Source organism: Protopterus annectens, chromosome 4.part0, assembly GCF_019279795.1.
Source record: "Protopterus annectens isolate FY-2018-M chromosome 4.part0, PAN1.0, whole genome shotgun sequence".
Taxonomy (NCBI): Eukaryota; Metazoa; Chordata; order Ceratodontiformes; family Protopteridae; genus Protopterus; species Protopterus annectens.
The window spans coordinates 939,793,157-939,809,476 of NC_056733.1; the positions used below are offsets into that span (position 1 = coordinate 939,793,157).

Genomic DNA, 16,320 nt, shown 5'->3' on the forward strand with positions numbered 1-16,320 from the left:
TTGAAGCCTCAGGATTCTCCGGCTAAAAGTACTCAGCCAGCGAAATCCCCTAAGTCTGTCAAGCCATCAGCTCCACCTTTGGAGCTGACTTCTTTACTTGACCAACCAAATATGTCGGTGCCGGCTGGCACCGACAAGACAACTCCTCCGTCAGCTCCATCTGCTATTTCGGAACAGTCTCGGAGCCATAAGAGACTGAGGTCTCTGTCCTTGGAGTCCATCCACTCGGCACCTCAGTCACCTTTGTTACAGAGTGAACGTAGCCATCATTCTTCCCACTCCTCTCGATCCTCTAGATTATCGGATCATGATGTGGAGAGAGTAGTAAGTAGGTTGCTTAAGTCAAAGACACTGGCAAAAATTCTGTCCAGCCCACCTCAACAGGTATCGGCTCCAACCGCCTCTATTTCTGTTACTCCTCCGACTACATTTAGCTCGGAGCCGGAGACCATGGATCCGCAGGTAGAACTGTCGGCGCCGATCATCATCTCTCCTTCGGTTCCGACGTTGGCTCTGATTACCTCTATTGTACCTTCTATCGAGGGATCTGGGCACCGAGGCTCTCTCTGCTCCGAGGGGGGGGAGTGGCATCGGACCCTTGTCCGACCCCATTCTCCCCCTCGGAGCTTCGGCACAGGTGAGCTCGGCTCCAACATCAGCCTCGGAGCCGTCACCCTCGATGCAGAATAAGACTCCTGTTTCTTCGGAGCCGGAGCTTTCTCTGCCTAGTGGTTGGGACGCCTTCAAGGTCATGCGAAGTGTGCTGTCCCCCGAAACAGCTCTAATGCCAGCTCCATCGGCTCCTCCCCCCGTGGTGTCTGTTCCAACCGCTACTCCTCCTCCAGACCCCAAGCGTAGGGAACCTATGCCCCAGGACATCCCATTGGGTGATCCTTCTTCCGAAGCCTCCCCTGATCACTCGGAGGAGCCTCTCTGGAAGAAGATGTGCAAGAGGAAGCACATAGACTCCCCTGAGTCTGTCACTTCAGATACAGACATGGATGAATCGGAAGGGTCCCCAAGGTCTCCCTCTGAAGATGTTTCCTTTTCGGACATCCTTGAAATGCTTAGACAGAGGTGGGACTGGACTTCCCTAGCCCCTACCAAGGATGAGTCTGTATACTGGGATGCATTTGGTTCCCAACCTTCCACCTCCGGGGTATCTCCTCCTTTCGATCCACTCATGTCTGTAGTGGCTCAAAAGGCTTGGTCAGCTCCAGATTCTGTGGAACCTACTCCAAGGAGACTAAACAAATTTATTACAGCCCCCCAGGACAAGCAACTCCTCTCCAAAGGTGTGCCCGTTGATGCCATGGTGGTAGCAGTAGCCACCAAGAAAGAGTTAGCAGAAACCTCTTCATCTGTTCATCCACCGAACAAAGAGTCTCGGATAATGGACAGGTATGGAAAGCGAATGTTTGCTTCAGTGACCTTTTCAATGAAGTCCCTGAATTATCTGTGCCATTTTACATGTCTTCAAAGGGATCTCCTGAAAGAACTTGGAGATGCCCTTCAAGATCCTACAGCTGAGGGAGCATCAGCTAAAGTAGCTTCTCCGCTTGCGACTCTTAATTCCATAGTCAACTCCTCCATGAGGCTGATTTCGTATGCAGCCGATGGAGCGAGCAGAGCCGCAGGGACAGGTGTGGTTCTCGGGAGACATGCTTGGATGTGGCTGTGTCAGTTTGCGGAACCCTTTCGAGCGTCCTTCACCAATACTTCCTTTGATGGCTCCTTTCTCTTTGGGCCTCAGGTGAAAGACACATTGACCAGGTGTGAGCAGGAAGGCAAGACTCTCTCTGCCATGGGAGTCTGTTTTTCCACTCCTTCCAGACCTTATCCCAAGGGTCAGAAGAGCGGAAAGATGTGGTTCTGAAAATCCCAGGGACCCTTGCCTGACACACATGGTGATTGTTCCCTCTGGGCAGAGGGGGAAACAACAACAACAGATGCCACCCTCATGGCAGAGGGTGACCGCAGAACCAGGGTGTCAGAGAAACCTTCTCTGCCAAACCCTTCCAGCATCCCTGAAGGTTTGCCCGACTGTTCACCTCTGGCGGCAGTCGGGGAAGACTTTTGCTGTACCCAAACCCTGGCAAAATATAACAAGAGACTGATGGGTACTATCCATCATATCCGGAGGTTACAAAATTCCCTTCCATCAGTCCCCCATAGAATCAAAAAAGCCCATCTCAGATGTCCCACCCAATCTAAGGGATCAAGCAGTCACAGAAGTTTCAAGACTGCTAGAAAAAAGAGCCATTCAAGAAGTCCCCGCAGACCAACTAGGATCCGGAACTTACTCAAGATTCTTTTTAGTACCAAAAAAGACAGGGGACTGGAGACCAATACTGGATCTCAGCAGATGGAACAAATCTATACAAAAAGAAAAGTTCCGGATGGTGACACTGCAGTCCATTTTCCCTTTTCTGGGTCAGGACAATTGGATGTGCACGATAGATCTTCAGGATGCGTACTAGTATATCAAGATGGACAGACACTCCAGGAGATTTCTTCGCTTCCGGGTAGGGGCCAGTCATTACCAGTTCAGAGCTCTGCCCTTTGGTCTCACCTCAGCCCCCAGGGTGTTCACCAAGTGTATGGCAGTAGTCACGGCTCACCTGAGGTGTCAAGGATTCCAGGTGTTTCCCTATCTAGACTGGCTCCTGACTGCTACCACCAGGCATCAACTCTTAGAGGCATGGGATTATACAATCACATCATGCACTCAACTAGGCACTACAGTAAATTTCGAAAAATCTGCCTTGTTGCCCTGTCAGTCTATCACATACATAGGAGCAGAATTAAACACAAAAGAAATGTTTGCAAGATTACCACAGGAAAGAGTTTCCACTATTCGTCAACAAGTGTTAATTCTAATGCAGAGCAAAATGGTTCAAGTCAGACATGTCCTCCAAACTCTAGGCTCCATGGCAGCTGCCATTCTTCTTGTCCCATTAGCATGTTTCCACATGAGAATCCTTCAGTGGCTTCTTTTCACGCAGTGATCTTTCCAGGAACTACCCATGTCTCACATGATCCTGATCACAGAAACATGCAAAAGGCACCTTTCTTGGTGGATGGTCTCCCCACTAGTAATTCAGGGCAGACCTTTCATACAACCCCCTCCAGTAGCCACAGTGACCATGGACGCCTCCCTGATAGGGTGGGGGGGGGGCATTATCTAGGCAGGACAGTCCAAGGCACTCGGCAACCTCACGAGTACCATCTGCATATCAGTGTCCTAGAAATGAGAGCGGTTCTCTTAGCGTTGCAAGACCTTCAAGACTCTCTTCCTTCCGGGACCATTGCAATCCAAACGGACAACATGTCAGTGGTGTGGTACATCAACAAACAGGGTGGGACCAGGTCTTACCCCTTGTGTCGAGAAGCACTCAGACTGTGCAATGGGCGATTTCCTCCCAACATTTTCTGATAGCAATGCACATCCCTGGGAAATCCAAGGTTATAGTGGACAGGCTCAGCAGAGCTACTCTCATGCCTCACAAGTGGTCCCTGAATCAGGAAGTTGCGGATCTTATCTTCTGCAAATGGGGACAGCCTTGCTGCGACCTATTTGCCACTCCTCTCAACAACAAATGCAGCAGCTACTTCTCCCTACTTCCTCTTCCAGGTCATATACCCAGAGATGCTCTAGTCCACAATTGGCCTCAGGTACTCCTTTACACTTTTCCCCCTTTTCCCCTAATTCCAAGACTCGTACAGAAAGCAAAATCGTTGGGTTGCAAAATGATCCTCATTGCCCCATATTGGCCTGACAAATATGGTTCCCGTTCCTACACCTCCACCTTCTGGATCAACCGTGGATTCTGGACCCAGTTCCAGATCTTCCGATTCATCAGTCAGGCGGGTTCCACCAGTCCCTTCAAACTCTCCTGCTCACGGCTTGGTTACTCCACTTCCAACCTTAGCCAGGCTTTCCAATATCTCCCCAACAGTCCGTAATATTATTCTTTCCTCATATAAGTCTACTACAAGGAAAACGTATGCTAGTAAATGGAAACGGTTTTCTTACTGGGCAGAATCTAGAAATTTGGATCCTTTCTCATCCCCAGTCCATGAAATTCTGGAATTTCTAGTACAGCTTTTTCAGTCTGGTGCGGCTTCCGCTACCATTAGAGTACAACTAGCTGGCATTTCTAATTTTCATATTGGTGTGTTTAATTCTACCATAATGTCTCATAAGCTCTGCAAAGCCTTTATGAAAGTAACATCTCTTCTTAGAACCCAGTTAGAGACTCTCCCTCCTTGGTATCTAAATTTAGTTTTAGCCTCCTTAATTTTGCCTCCCTTTGAACCGGCAGCATCATGCTCTTTAAAATTTCTTTCTTGGAAGACACTTTTTCTGGTTGCTATCACTTAGTTAAACGTGTCTCAGAACTTCAAGCACTATGTGTTCGTCCTCCTTACCTGGTGTTTCACAAGGACAGAGTTTCTCTCAGGACCAATCCATCCTTTATTCCTAAAGTCTGTTCAGAGAACAATTTAAGTCAATCCATAGATCTCCCAGTTTTCTTTCCTAATCACAGCAAAATGGCAGAATACAAACTCCACCAATTGGATGCGCACAGACAATTGCGTTTTTACCTCCATAGAACTAAGGAACTAAAAGTCAGACCAGTTATTTCTTTCTTATGCTTTCAACAAACAAAGCCTTCCAGTTTCTAACGTGACCTTATCCAGATGGTTATCTGATACTATTACCTTTATTTATCAGTTATGAAATAAAGAGCTACCAGCTAAACCAACAGGTCATTCCACTAGAGCATAAGCCACCTCTGTAGCTTTTCAGTCTAGGTTGCCCATAGACTCAGTCTGTGCAGCTGCCACTTGGGCAAACCCCCACACTTTTATCTCTCATTACAAGGTAGATATGGTCTCCTGGAGCAGAGCTTCCTTTGGTTCTACTGTTCTGAAGAGTTTGTTCCAATGAGCCACCCGGGATTTTAGGTGCTAGGGATGCTGTCCCAAACAGCAAGAATGAAGGCGAGATGGACAACTTAACATAAAGAAGTTATGTACCTACCATAACGTTCCATGTTAGTTGCCTTCATCTCGCCTTCCTTCTTGCGTCCCTCCCTCCTTCCCCCTTCCTAGATGATTGTGAGGAGTTCCCTTTTGTTTTCACTGGCTGAGCATCTTTTATTACTTCACATGCCAGGTAATTTATAACGTTTTCCTTGTTTAGGTGTATTGGGCAACCAGTTTTTAGTAACTGGTTACTGTACTTATGTCTATTATGCACTATCACAAATGAGGTCTGGGTAGCTGACGCTGGGCATGCTAGGATAAGGGGTAGCCTCGAGCCAGTAAACAGCTCTTGAGCTGTAGAAGATGGCCGAGTCGGAGATGAGGATCGTCTCTGAACCCAAACAGCAAGAAGGAAGGCGAGATGAAGACAACTAACAAGGAATGTTATGGTAGGTACAGAACTTCTTTTTCTAGATGTGCACCCTTATTGAAGTGACACCCTGATGCCATGGGCAGGAATGGAAAAAGCAGTTGTGTATGGATGGATGGTTGTCTGATGTTTGAATGGAAAGCCTCCTCAGATACAAGATGAATGAATGTTTTGTGGAGGTATATTAAGGCATCAGCTGTAGAAGTGGATGTTAACCTTTCTAAAAAATGATACTCTTACGCTTGTTGACTTTACCTGTTTAGCCTTTTGTCACCAACTTGATAATAGATTTGTTTCCAGCCTCATTACCTTTCCAAGTCTGTTAAAATGTCTCGGATTTGCTCCTCAGCTACACAGCATAGTTGTGGTTATGGGTCAGGTGCTTGCAGTGGCATGACGTGGCCGTAGTTTGCAAGTTTTCAGTGGTTGAGGGTACATTTTCCTACAGAATTTGACATTATTGCAGTCTGTTAATGTACAAGTCTGAACATTCTGTTGCATACAGTTGTACTGTTTTGTTGTATTTTATCACACTTATTCCATGTTATCACATGTGGCCAGTATTCAGTTTGATAAGGTAAAGTAGTAATATACAATTAAACTGACATGTATTCAGTTTGATAAGGTAAGGTAGTAATATCCAGTTAAACAGAAGTGTATTCACTTTGATAGGGTAAGGTAGTAATATACAATTAAACAGAAGTGTATTCAGTTTGATAGGGTAAGGTAGTAATATACAGTTAAACAGACGGGTATTCAGTTTGATAGGGTAAGGTAGTAATATACAATTAAATTGAAGTGTATTCACTTTGATAAGGTAAGGTAGTAATATACAATTAAACAGAAGTGTATTCAGTCTGATAGGGGTAAGGTAGTAATATACAATTAAACAGAAGTGTATTCAGTTTGATAAGGTAAGGTAGTAATATACAGTTAAACAGACGTGTATTCAGTTTGATAGGGTAAGGTAGTAGTATACAATTAAACAGAAGTGTATTCACTTTGATAGGGTAAGGTAGTAATATACAGTTAAGCAGACGTGTAGGTAAGGTAGTAATATACAATTAAACAGAAGTGCATTCAGTTTGATAAGGTAAGGTAGCAATATACAATTAAACAGAAGTGTATTCACTTTGATAGGGTAAGGTAGTAATGTACAGTTAAAAAGAAGTGTATAGGGGTAAGGTAGTAATATACAATTAAACAGAAGTGTATTCAGTCTGATAGGGGTAAGGTAGTAATATACAATTAAACAGAAGTGTATTCACTTTGATAAGGTAAGGTAGTAATATAGTTAAACAGAAGTGTATTCACTTTGATAAGGTAAGGTAGTAATATACAATTAAACAGACGTGTATTCAGTTTGATAGGGTAAGGTAGTAATATACAGTTAAACAGAAGTGTATTCAGTCTGATAGGGGTAAGGTAGTAATATACAATTAAACAGAAGTGTATTCACTTTGATAAGGTAAGGTAGTAATATACAATTAAACAGACGTGTATTCAGTTTGATAGGGTAAGGTAGTAATATACAATTAAACAGACGTGTATTCATTTTGATAGGGTAAGGTAGTAATATACAGTTAAACAGACGTGTGTTCACTTTGATAAGGTAAGGTAGTAATATACAGTTAAACAGAAGTGTATTCAGCTTAATAGGGTAAGGTAGGAATATACAATTAAACAGAAGTATATTCAGCTTGATAGGGTAAGGTCGTAATATCCATTTAAACAGAAGTTTATTCAGTTTGATAGGGTTAAGGTAGTAATATACAATTAAACAGAAGTGTATTCAGTCTGATAGGGGTAAGGTAGTAATATACAATTAAACAGAAGTGTATTCACTTTGATAAAGTAAGGTAGTAATATACAGTTAAACAGAAGTGTATTCATTTTGATAGGGTAAGGAAGTAATATACAGTTAAACAGAAGTGTATTCACTTTGATAGGGTAAGGTAGTAATATACAGTTAAACAGAAGTGTATTCAGTCTGATAGGGGTAAGGTTGTAATATCCAGTTAAACAGAAGTGTATTCAGTCTGATAGGGTAAGGTAGTAATATACAGTTAAACAGACGTGTGTTCACTTTGATAAGGTAAGGTAGTAATATACAGTTAAACAGAAGTGTATTCAGCTTAATAGGGTAAGGTAGGAATATACAATTAAACAGAAGTATATTCAGCTTGATAGGGTAAGGTCGTAATATCCAGTTAAACAGAAGTTTATTCAGTTTGATAGGGTTAAGGTAGTAATATACAATTAAACAGAAGTGTATTCAGTCTGATAGGGGTAAGGTAGTAATATACAATTAAACAGAAGTGTATTCACTTTGATAAAGTAAGGTAGTAATATACAATTAAACAGGACGTGTATTCAGTTTGATAGGGTAAGGTAGTAATATACGATTAAACAGACGTATTCAGTTTGATAAGGTAAGGTAGTAATATACAATTAAACAGAAATGTATTCACTTTGATAGGGTAAGGTAGTAATATACAATTAAACTGATGAGTATTCAGTTTGATAAGGTAAGTTAGTAATATACAGTTAAACAGAAGTGTATTCAGTGTGATAGGGTAAGGTAGTAATATCCAGTTAAACAGAAGTTTATTCAGTTTGATAGGGTAAGGTAGTAATACACAGTTAAACAGAAGTGTATTCAGTTTGATAGGGTAAGGTAGTAATATCCAGTTAAACAGAAGTATATTCACTTTGATAGGGTAAGGTAGTAATATACAATTAAACAGATGTGTATTCAATTTGATAAGGTAAGGTAGTAATATACAATTTAACAGAAATGTATTCACTTTGATAGGTTAAGGTAGTAATATACAGTTAAACTGACGTGTATTCAGTTTGATAAGGTAAGGTAGTAATATACAATTAAACAGAAGTGTATTCACTTTGATAGGGTAAGGTAGTCATATACAATTAAATAGACGTGTATTCACTTTGATAGGGTAAGCTAGTAATATACAATTAAACAGAAGTGTGTTCAGTTTGATAGGGTAAGGTAGTAATATCCAGTTAAACAGAAGTATATTCACTTTGAAAGGGTAAGGTAGTAATATACAGTTAAAAAGAAGTGTATTCATTTTGATAAGGTAAGGTGGTAATATACAGTTAAACAGACGTGTATTCAGCTTTATAGGGGTAAGTTAATATACAGTTAAACAGAAGTGTATTCACTTTGATGGGGTAAGGTAGTAATATCCAGTTAAACAGACGTGTGTTCACTTTGATAAGGTAAGGTAGTAATTTACAGTTAAACAGAAGTGCATTCACTTTGATAGGGTATGGTAGTAATATGCAATTAAACAGAAGTGTATTCAGTTTGATAGTGTAAGGTAGTAATATAGGATTAAACAGAAGTGTATTCAGTAAGGTAGTAATATACAATTAAACAGAAGTGTAGTCACTTTGGTAAGGTAGTAATTTACAGTTAAACAGAAGTGCATTCACTTTGATAGGGTATGGTAGTAATATGCAATTAAAGAGAAGTGTGTTCAGTTTGGTAAGGTAGTAATATACAGTTAAACAGAAGTGTATTCAGTTTGATAAGGTAAGGTAGTAATATACAATTAAACAGAAGTGTATTCAGTTTGATAGGTGTAAGGTAGTAATATATAATTAAACAGAAGTGTATTCCATTTGATAAGGTAAGGTAGTAATATACAGTTAAACAGACATGTATTCAGTTTGATGCGATAAGGTAGTAATATACAATTAAACAGAAGTGTATTCACTTTGATAGGGTAAGGTAGTAATATACAATTAAACAGAAGTATATTCAGTTTGATAGGGGTAAGGTAGTAATATACAATTAAACAGAAGTGTATTCATTTTGATAGGGTAAGGTAGTAATATACAGTTAAACAGAAGTGCATTCACTTTGATAGGGTAAGGTAGTAATATCCAGTTAAACAGAAGTTTATTCAGTTGGATAGGGTAAGGTAGGAATATACAATTAGACAGAAGTGTATTCACTTTGATAGGGTAAGGTAGTAATATCCAGTTAAACAGAAGTTTATTCAGTTGGATAGGGTAAGGTAGGAATATACAATTAAACAGAAGTGCATTCAGTTTGATAAGGTAAGGTAGTAATATACAATTAAACAGAAGTGTATTCAGTTTGATAAGGTAAGGTAGTAATATACAATTAAACAGACGTGTTCACTTTGATAAGGTAAGGTGGTAATATACAATTAAACAGACGTGTATTCACTTTGATAAGGTAAGGTGGTAATATACAATTAAACAGAAGTGTATTCAGTTTGATAAGGTAAGGTAGTAATATACAATTAAACAGACGTGTGTTCACTTTGATATGGTAAGGTAGTAATATACAATTAAACAGACGTGTGTTCACTTTGATAAGGTAAGGTGGTAATATCCAGTTAAACAGAAGTTTATTCAGTTGGATAGGGTAAGGTAGGAATATACAATTAAACAGAGGTGTATTCACTTTGATGGGGTAAGGTAGTAATATACAATTAAACAGACGTGTGTTCACTTTGATAAGGTAAGGTAGTAATATACAATTAAACAGAAGTGTATTTACTTTGATAAGGTAAGGTGGTAATATACAATTAAACAGACGTGTATTCACTTTGATAAGGTAAGGTGGTAATATACAATTAAACAGACGTGTATTCAGTTTGATAAGGTAAGGTAGTAATATACAATTAAACAGAAGTGTATTCACTTTGATGGGGTAAGGTAGTAATATCCAGTTAAACAGACGTGTGTTCACTTTGATAAGGTAAGGTAGTAATATACAGTTAAACAGAAGTGTATTCAGTTTGATAAGGTAAGGTAGTAATATACAGTTAAACAGAAGTGTATTCAGTCTGATAGGGGTAAGGTAGTAATATACAATTAAACAGAAGTGTATTCAGTCTGATAGGGGTAAGGTAGTAATATACAATTAAACAGAAGTGTATTCACTTTGATAAGGTAAGGTAGTAATATACAATTAAACAGAAGTGTATTCACTTTGATGGGGTAAGGTAGTAATATACAATTAAACAGAAGTGCATTCAGTTTGATAAGGTAAGGTAGTAATATACAATTAAACAGAAGTGTATTCAGTTTGATAAGGTAAGGTGGTAATATACAATTAAACAGAAGTGCATTCAGTTTGATAAGGTAAGATAGTAATATCCAGTTAAACAGAAGTGCATTCAGTTTGAAAAGGTAAGGTAGTAATATCCAGTTAAACAGAAGTGTATTCAGTTTGATAAAGTAAGGTAGTAATATACAATTAAACAGAAGTGTATTCAGTTTGATAAGGTAAGGTAGTAATATACAATTAAACAGAAGTGCATTCAGTTTGATAAGGTAAGGTAGTAATATCCAGTTAAACAGAAGTGTATTCAGTTTGATAAGGTAAGGTAGTAATATACAATTAAACAGAAGTGCATTCAGTTTGATAAGGTAAGATAGTAATATCCAGTTAAACAGAAGTGTATTCAGTTTGATAAGGTAAGGTAGTAATATGCAGTTAAACAGAAGTGTATTCAGTTTGATAAGGTAAGGTAGTAATATCCAGTTAAACAGAAGTGCATTCAGTTTGATAGGGTAAGGTAGTAATATACAATTAAACAGACGTGTATTCAGTTTGATAAGGTAAGGTAGTAATATCCAGTTAAACAGAAGTGTATTCAGTTTGATAAGGTAAGGTAGTAATATACAGTTAAACAGAAGTGTATTCAGTTTGATAAGGTAAGGTAGTAATATACAGTTAAACAGAAGTGCATTCAGTTTGATAGGGTAAGGTAGTAATATACAATTAAACAGAAGTGCATTCAGTTTGATAGGGTAAGGTAGTAATATACAGTTAAACAGAAGTGTATTCAGTTTGATAAGGTAAGGTAGTAATATACAGTTAAACAGAAGTGTATTCAGTTTGATAAGGTAAGGTAGTAATATCCAGTTAAACAGAAATGCATTCAGTTTAATAGGGTAAGGTAGTAATATACAGTTAAACAGAAGTGCATTCAGTTTGATAAGGTAAGGTAGTTAGGTACAATTAAACAGAAGTGACATTTAGGACTCTGACCCCCCCCCCCCCCACACACACACACACACACACACACACACACAAATGGATGTGTATTTTCTTTTCTTATTTGGCTTTGCTGAATGTTACGATTAGTAGATACGTTTTCAACAGGAATAAGTATTGAACTGGTTAACAAACTTAATTCTACTGTTTTATTTCCGTATTTAAAAACTGACTAGTTACTAGTATCACTTCTGATTTCTATGTTTCAGAATCTTGAATTGCTGCACAGACCTGATGAAGGTGAGCATGTGACAGATGTTTTTTTAATAAAATACCACCGTTTCTGGTAATTTTTCAAGTCGGCTATTAGTGTGCCTGTAAAGTATCTGTATGTTGCTTTCCTTCCCATAATCCTAACATTTAGACACTGACATTTAAACTTAAAATGTATTCTGACCTCCCGTATGATGTGTTCTACAGTTGATGTTAACTGATAAGTTTCACATCCTTCTGAAAGCTATGTATTGCTGTATTTTCAGTTTATTGCATCATCCTTATAATCCTGTATACTGCAGAGACCTTTGCCTACTATCTATCACGCACTGAGTACTCTGGTTAACCACACTTTTTTTGAAACCATTTGATAGTGTACTACATCCTGACGTGTTGTGCATCTTTTGTATGTTACTGCAGTGTGGTTAGTATCCAGTCTGCAGATACCTGTGTCTGCTTTACTGCAAGCTGTAATCAGTGTGGCTAACCTGTCCTGGGACTGTGCATTAATCACACATCCTGCTGTAAGCGTTCACTTGTTTGCAGAACGTATCTGACTAGAATTTCATACTTACAGCCACATCTCACAAATGTCCAGAGTTTCACAGAATATCCAGATTTTTATCTCGTATCCTGTAAAGTTTTTTTTTCAAATTATTGAGGATTACAGTGTTAAATAATGCCAGACATTTGAGTATCCTTCAAAAAATACACACTAATGCCCAACCTTTTATTCTACCATCTTTCTAGGTTTATAAGGGCAGTTTTTTTTTAATCTGTCCCTGTTTTGGAGCCTTTGTATCGTAGATTATTTATGAATTTGTCCCTGATTATTGCACTAAGAAGTTCATGGGTGTATACTAGGATAATGACTACTACAGCCCTTATAAGCCTAGCCAAGCAATCCAGATGTGATTCAGAAATTTGATTTATATGGGGGTGATTTACTAACTGCTTCTGTCCATGAGAGAGGTATGATTGGAATAAATCAACATGTTTTCATTGTTTAGAAACAGATTGCCACCATTGTAGAGATGGGGACAATCTGCTGCCTTTTACATTCTGTGTTTTTTTTTAAGACCCCAGTGATATCATAATGCACCCTTTAGGAGGAACTTCAACTCTGCTGTGTTTTGCATTTGTTAGACAAATGTAATTGCAAAATATAACTTGTAAATAAAAGGGCAACAGCTGTAGAAGAGATGTACATAAGTGGAATATCATAATTAATCTAACTTACAGTAGTGTTAATGCTTGTCTTGTAGTTAAGGTCATTTTATGTATCACAAGTACAGTAAAAGTATTATAACCCATGGCATTTGAACATGCAAGCAATTTGACTTGTATGTCTGTGTGAATATTTCTGCATGAGCATGAAGTATTTATTAATAGCATTATTTCCTGGACACCTGTGTATCGTTTGAAGACATGCCATTTATTGTCTGCTAAATTTTACAATGGAGTTACCTGTTGTAGCAACAATTGCCAGTGTAACCACTTCTGGAACTGTTTTCAAAAAACAGCTGCTATAGGAGAATTTTTTTTTGGTCTGGCTATTTTGCATGTAAGAATATTTTTCTGAGACATTTCTGTGAGAATGCCTTATTATCAGTGGTGATGCTTTTAACCGCAACAGTAAAAGAACCAGCTTGTGTAACATTTCTTATTTTATCTTTCAGGCGATTCGGTTGTTGGTAATGGCTTCGACAGATTTACAGAAGGAGATAGTAGAAAGCTCAAGGGTAAGAAGAGTTATCGCTTGCTAAGTATTTTTTTTTTCTTTTGAGTAGTTCTGGATGATTGGTCAGCAAAAATAAAGTATGTTGGTCTTAAAATGTTTTTGTTGGATTTATACCATTCCTGCAGAAGTGTAGTAAGGAAATTTAGTACATTTAGCAAGACATCCATCTGTCTCCCCCTTCCATCACTGCCTGTAAGCAGTTGCTTTAATGACACCTTGTAAATTGTCAGCATTTAAAAAGGTTTGGCTGTGTACAAGCAGTCAGATCGTTATTGCTTGTAAATGTGCATTATGTTTTGAAGGTAGATTAACTGCCTTTAAAAGACAAACGGGACATATTGACAGTTTACAAGCTGTCTGTTAAGGTATTGTGATGTGTTAGCTGTGTAACCTTTTTAAATGTTTAACACCTCCTGCGAGTTGGCAGTCAGGGAAGGTGCCTTGCTCACTCCAGTGTTGGTGCAGCACTACTTTCATGGTTATAAATTTGGAAGCTAAGCTAACATTATCTTCAGTCTGTATGAGTATTGACTTGGGACTCTTGCAGATTTCTTTCAAAACTTAATGCTACACTAACTTGAAAATAACAGCTGTGATGAAGTATAGAGGACCTGCCTTGGATTCTGAGATCAAATGTAGAATGTGATGCCATGAAAACCCACGAGACTTTAACCTGCATGTAACTTCCAACCTCCTGCAACGTTCAGCAGACGTTCATTATCTGTGCGTCTGCTTTTCCTTTTCTTTCTTATTTTCTGCTTAGCAGGCATTCTTTATTTCAACTTGTGAGGTAGCTTTTCCTTACCATTAGGAGTAGCAAACAGGATTTCAAACCCCTAAGGCTCACCAGACGTCCTGTAAGTACTAGTAATGTAGTTGTATTCCATGATATATTATGCAACACATGCGTGTCTTACCAGGATTTGTTAGGAACAAGTGACATTTGCTTTCAAGGGGCAAACCTACAGAATATAACAACTTGATTAAAAAGGCTACAGTGACATTCCCAATAAGGAAAGATATGTAGTAAGTCCTTTCCTGCTGTTTCTAAATTCTCCCTATTCCCTGATATGAGAAAGAGGATTTTTACTAAACAATTTTGAAAACTCTAGAATAGTACTTGACAGGCTGCTTGAGTTATTTGAACCAGATTATGTGCGTGGATGTCCAAGAAAAAAAATAAACCCAGGCAAAGTAAACCTTCCTTAGCTAAACCCACCACAAGGTTTGCCACTACAGAAAGTTAACTGTGGGTGTGGGGTGACCTCGTTGTCTTCTCCTTCCAGCCCGCCACAAGGGTTGGCACTACAGGAAGTTAACTGTGGGTGTGAGGTGACCTCATTGTCTTCTGCTTCCAGTCCACCACAAGGGTTGCCACTACAGGAACTTAACTGTGGGTATGGGGTGACCTCGTCGTCTGCTTCCAGCCCACCACAGGGGTTGGCACTACAGGAAGTTAACTGTGGGTGTGGGGTGACCTCGTTGTCTTCTCAGCAGTTAAAGGAAATGGAAGGGATAGAAAAGAACCTGGAAAATAAGTAATACATGATTGTATATCTAGATCATGTACTGTGGTGAAAGGCACGGAGATTGCTATTACCTTCCATTCTGATCAGCTTCCGGAACTGAGCACAGAAGTTGGTAAGATGAAGAAGTTAAAATAAGTAATGCATGATTGTATATCTACATCATGTACTGTGATGAAAGGCACGGAGATTGCTGATGTTCATCGTGTTTCACTGTTGCAGTCATTACTCTTGGGGTTATCCTGCTGGCAGGCTACCTGCGGCCGGCCAGAATTCCAAAGTCTAGGTCCGGCGTTGGTTGCTGTCACCTCTTCCCTGACGTCAGTGCGCCAGGGGTATAAGAGATGCAGCCGACCCCATTTTCTTCCGTCTTTCTTGCCGTGCGGTGCCCGAAGCATAAGCAGTTTGCAAGTGCCGGTCGGCCGACTCCTAAGATTTTCACAGACGAATTTCAGATCCGAAGTCTTCATTAAAGCTAAGTGCCCCGTTGGGGAAACTTTTTTCTTGCTCCAGACCGATGTCAGAAAAAGTTAACAATTGTATTTCTTGTGGGAATTAAATACCTCATAAGGATTATCATTCTTACTGTATTCCTTGCCCTAGGCCCTGATCATAACGTTGCTAGCTGTTGGTTTTATGCTAGATTCAACAAACGCGCTATTAAGCGTCGGTTTGATTTTGCTTTTCATTACTTTGGCCGAAAATTCAATTACATAATGCCCTCGGAACAGCCGACGACCGGAGTTTCTAAAAAAACGCAAGGAAAAAGAGAAGGACTGGCATCCGAGATCCAAAACCGACGACAAGGCTTCTGCTAAGCCAGTCGCCGGTTCTCAGTGAGGCGCTTTTGCAGCCCCTGACACCCGCTACCTCAGAGCCACAGGCCTCTGACGACTCCCACGTGGAGCCAGCTAGGCCTCTGGGTACTCAAGGTATTGGACACTCGGAAATCATTCCCTCAGATGGGTCTGGAGCTGCTGAGCAGGCATCGGCTTCTGAGGGTGTTTTCAGACCTACACAGTTATATGTAAAGTCTGCTTCAGCTTCAAAAGCAAAGACTACAGCAGCTTTAAAGACAAAGAAACAAGTACAGCATTCTCCAGGACAGGCTTCCATGCCTAAAAAACAGATGCTCAAAATGGCCGAAGACCTTATTACCTTGATCAGGGGTTCCAATCCCCCTCCTGACAAAAGGCTTAGGCAAGAGACACAGACTATGACTCTTCAGATCAGGTTTCCATTTCCTCTGACTCCTCTTTTGTACAGGAATACTCTCTTCCTCCCTATGAGGATTTTGATGCTGAAGAATCCATTCCTTCAGCTTCTCCTCCTGAGGATTTTTCTTTTGGGG

The 16,320-nt window shown here is 39.7% G+C and overlaps 1 protein-coding gene across 2 annotated transcripts in view; it reads left to right on the forward strand.

Annotated features, from left to right (window-relative positions):
• Positions 1-16,320, forward strand: part of HIP1R (huntingtin interacting protein 1 related) — a 2,955,354-nt gene that overhangs the window by 2,498,828 nt on the left and 440,206 nt on the right. For both annotated transcript variants that reach the window (XM_044068914.1, XM_044068915.1), the window contains exons 25-26: positions 11,699-11,729; positions 13,382-13,444. In XM_044068914.1, the coding sequence (XP_043924849.1) occupies positions 11,699-11,729; positions 13,382-13,444 (94 nt within the window). The remainder of the gene's footprint in view (positions 1-11,698; positions 11,730-13,381; positions 13,445-16,320) is intronic.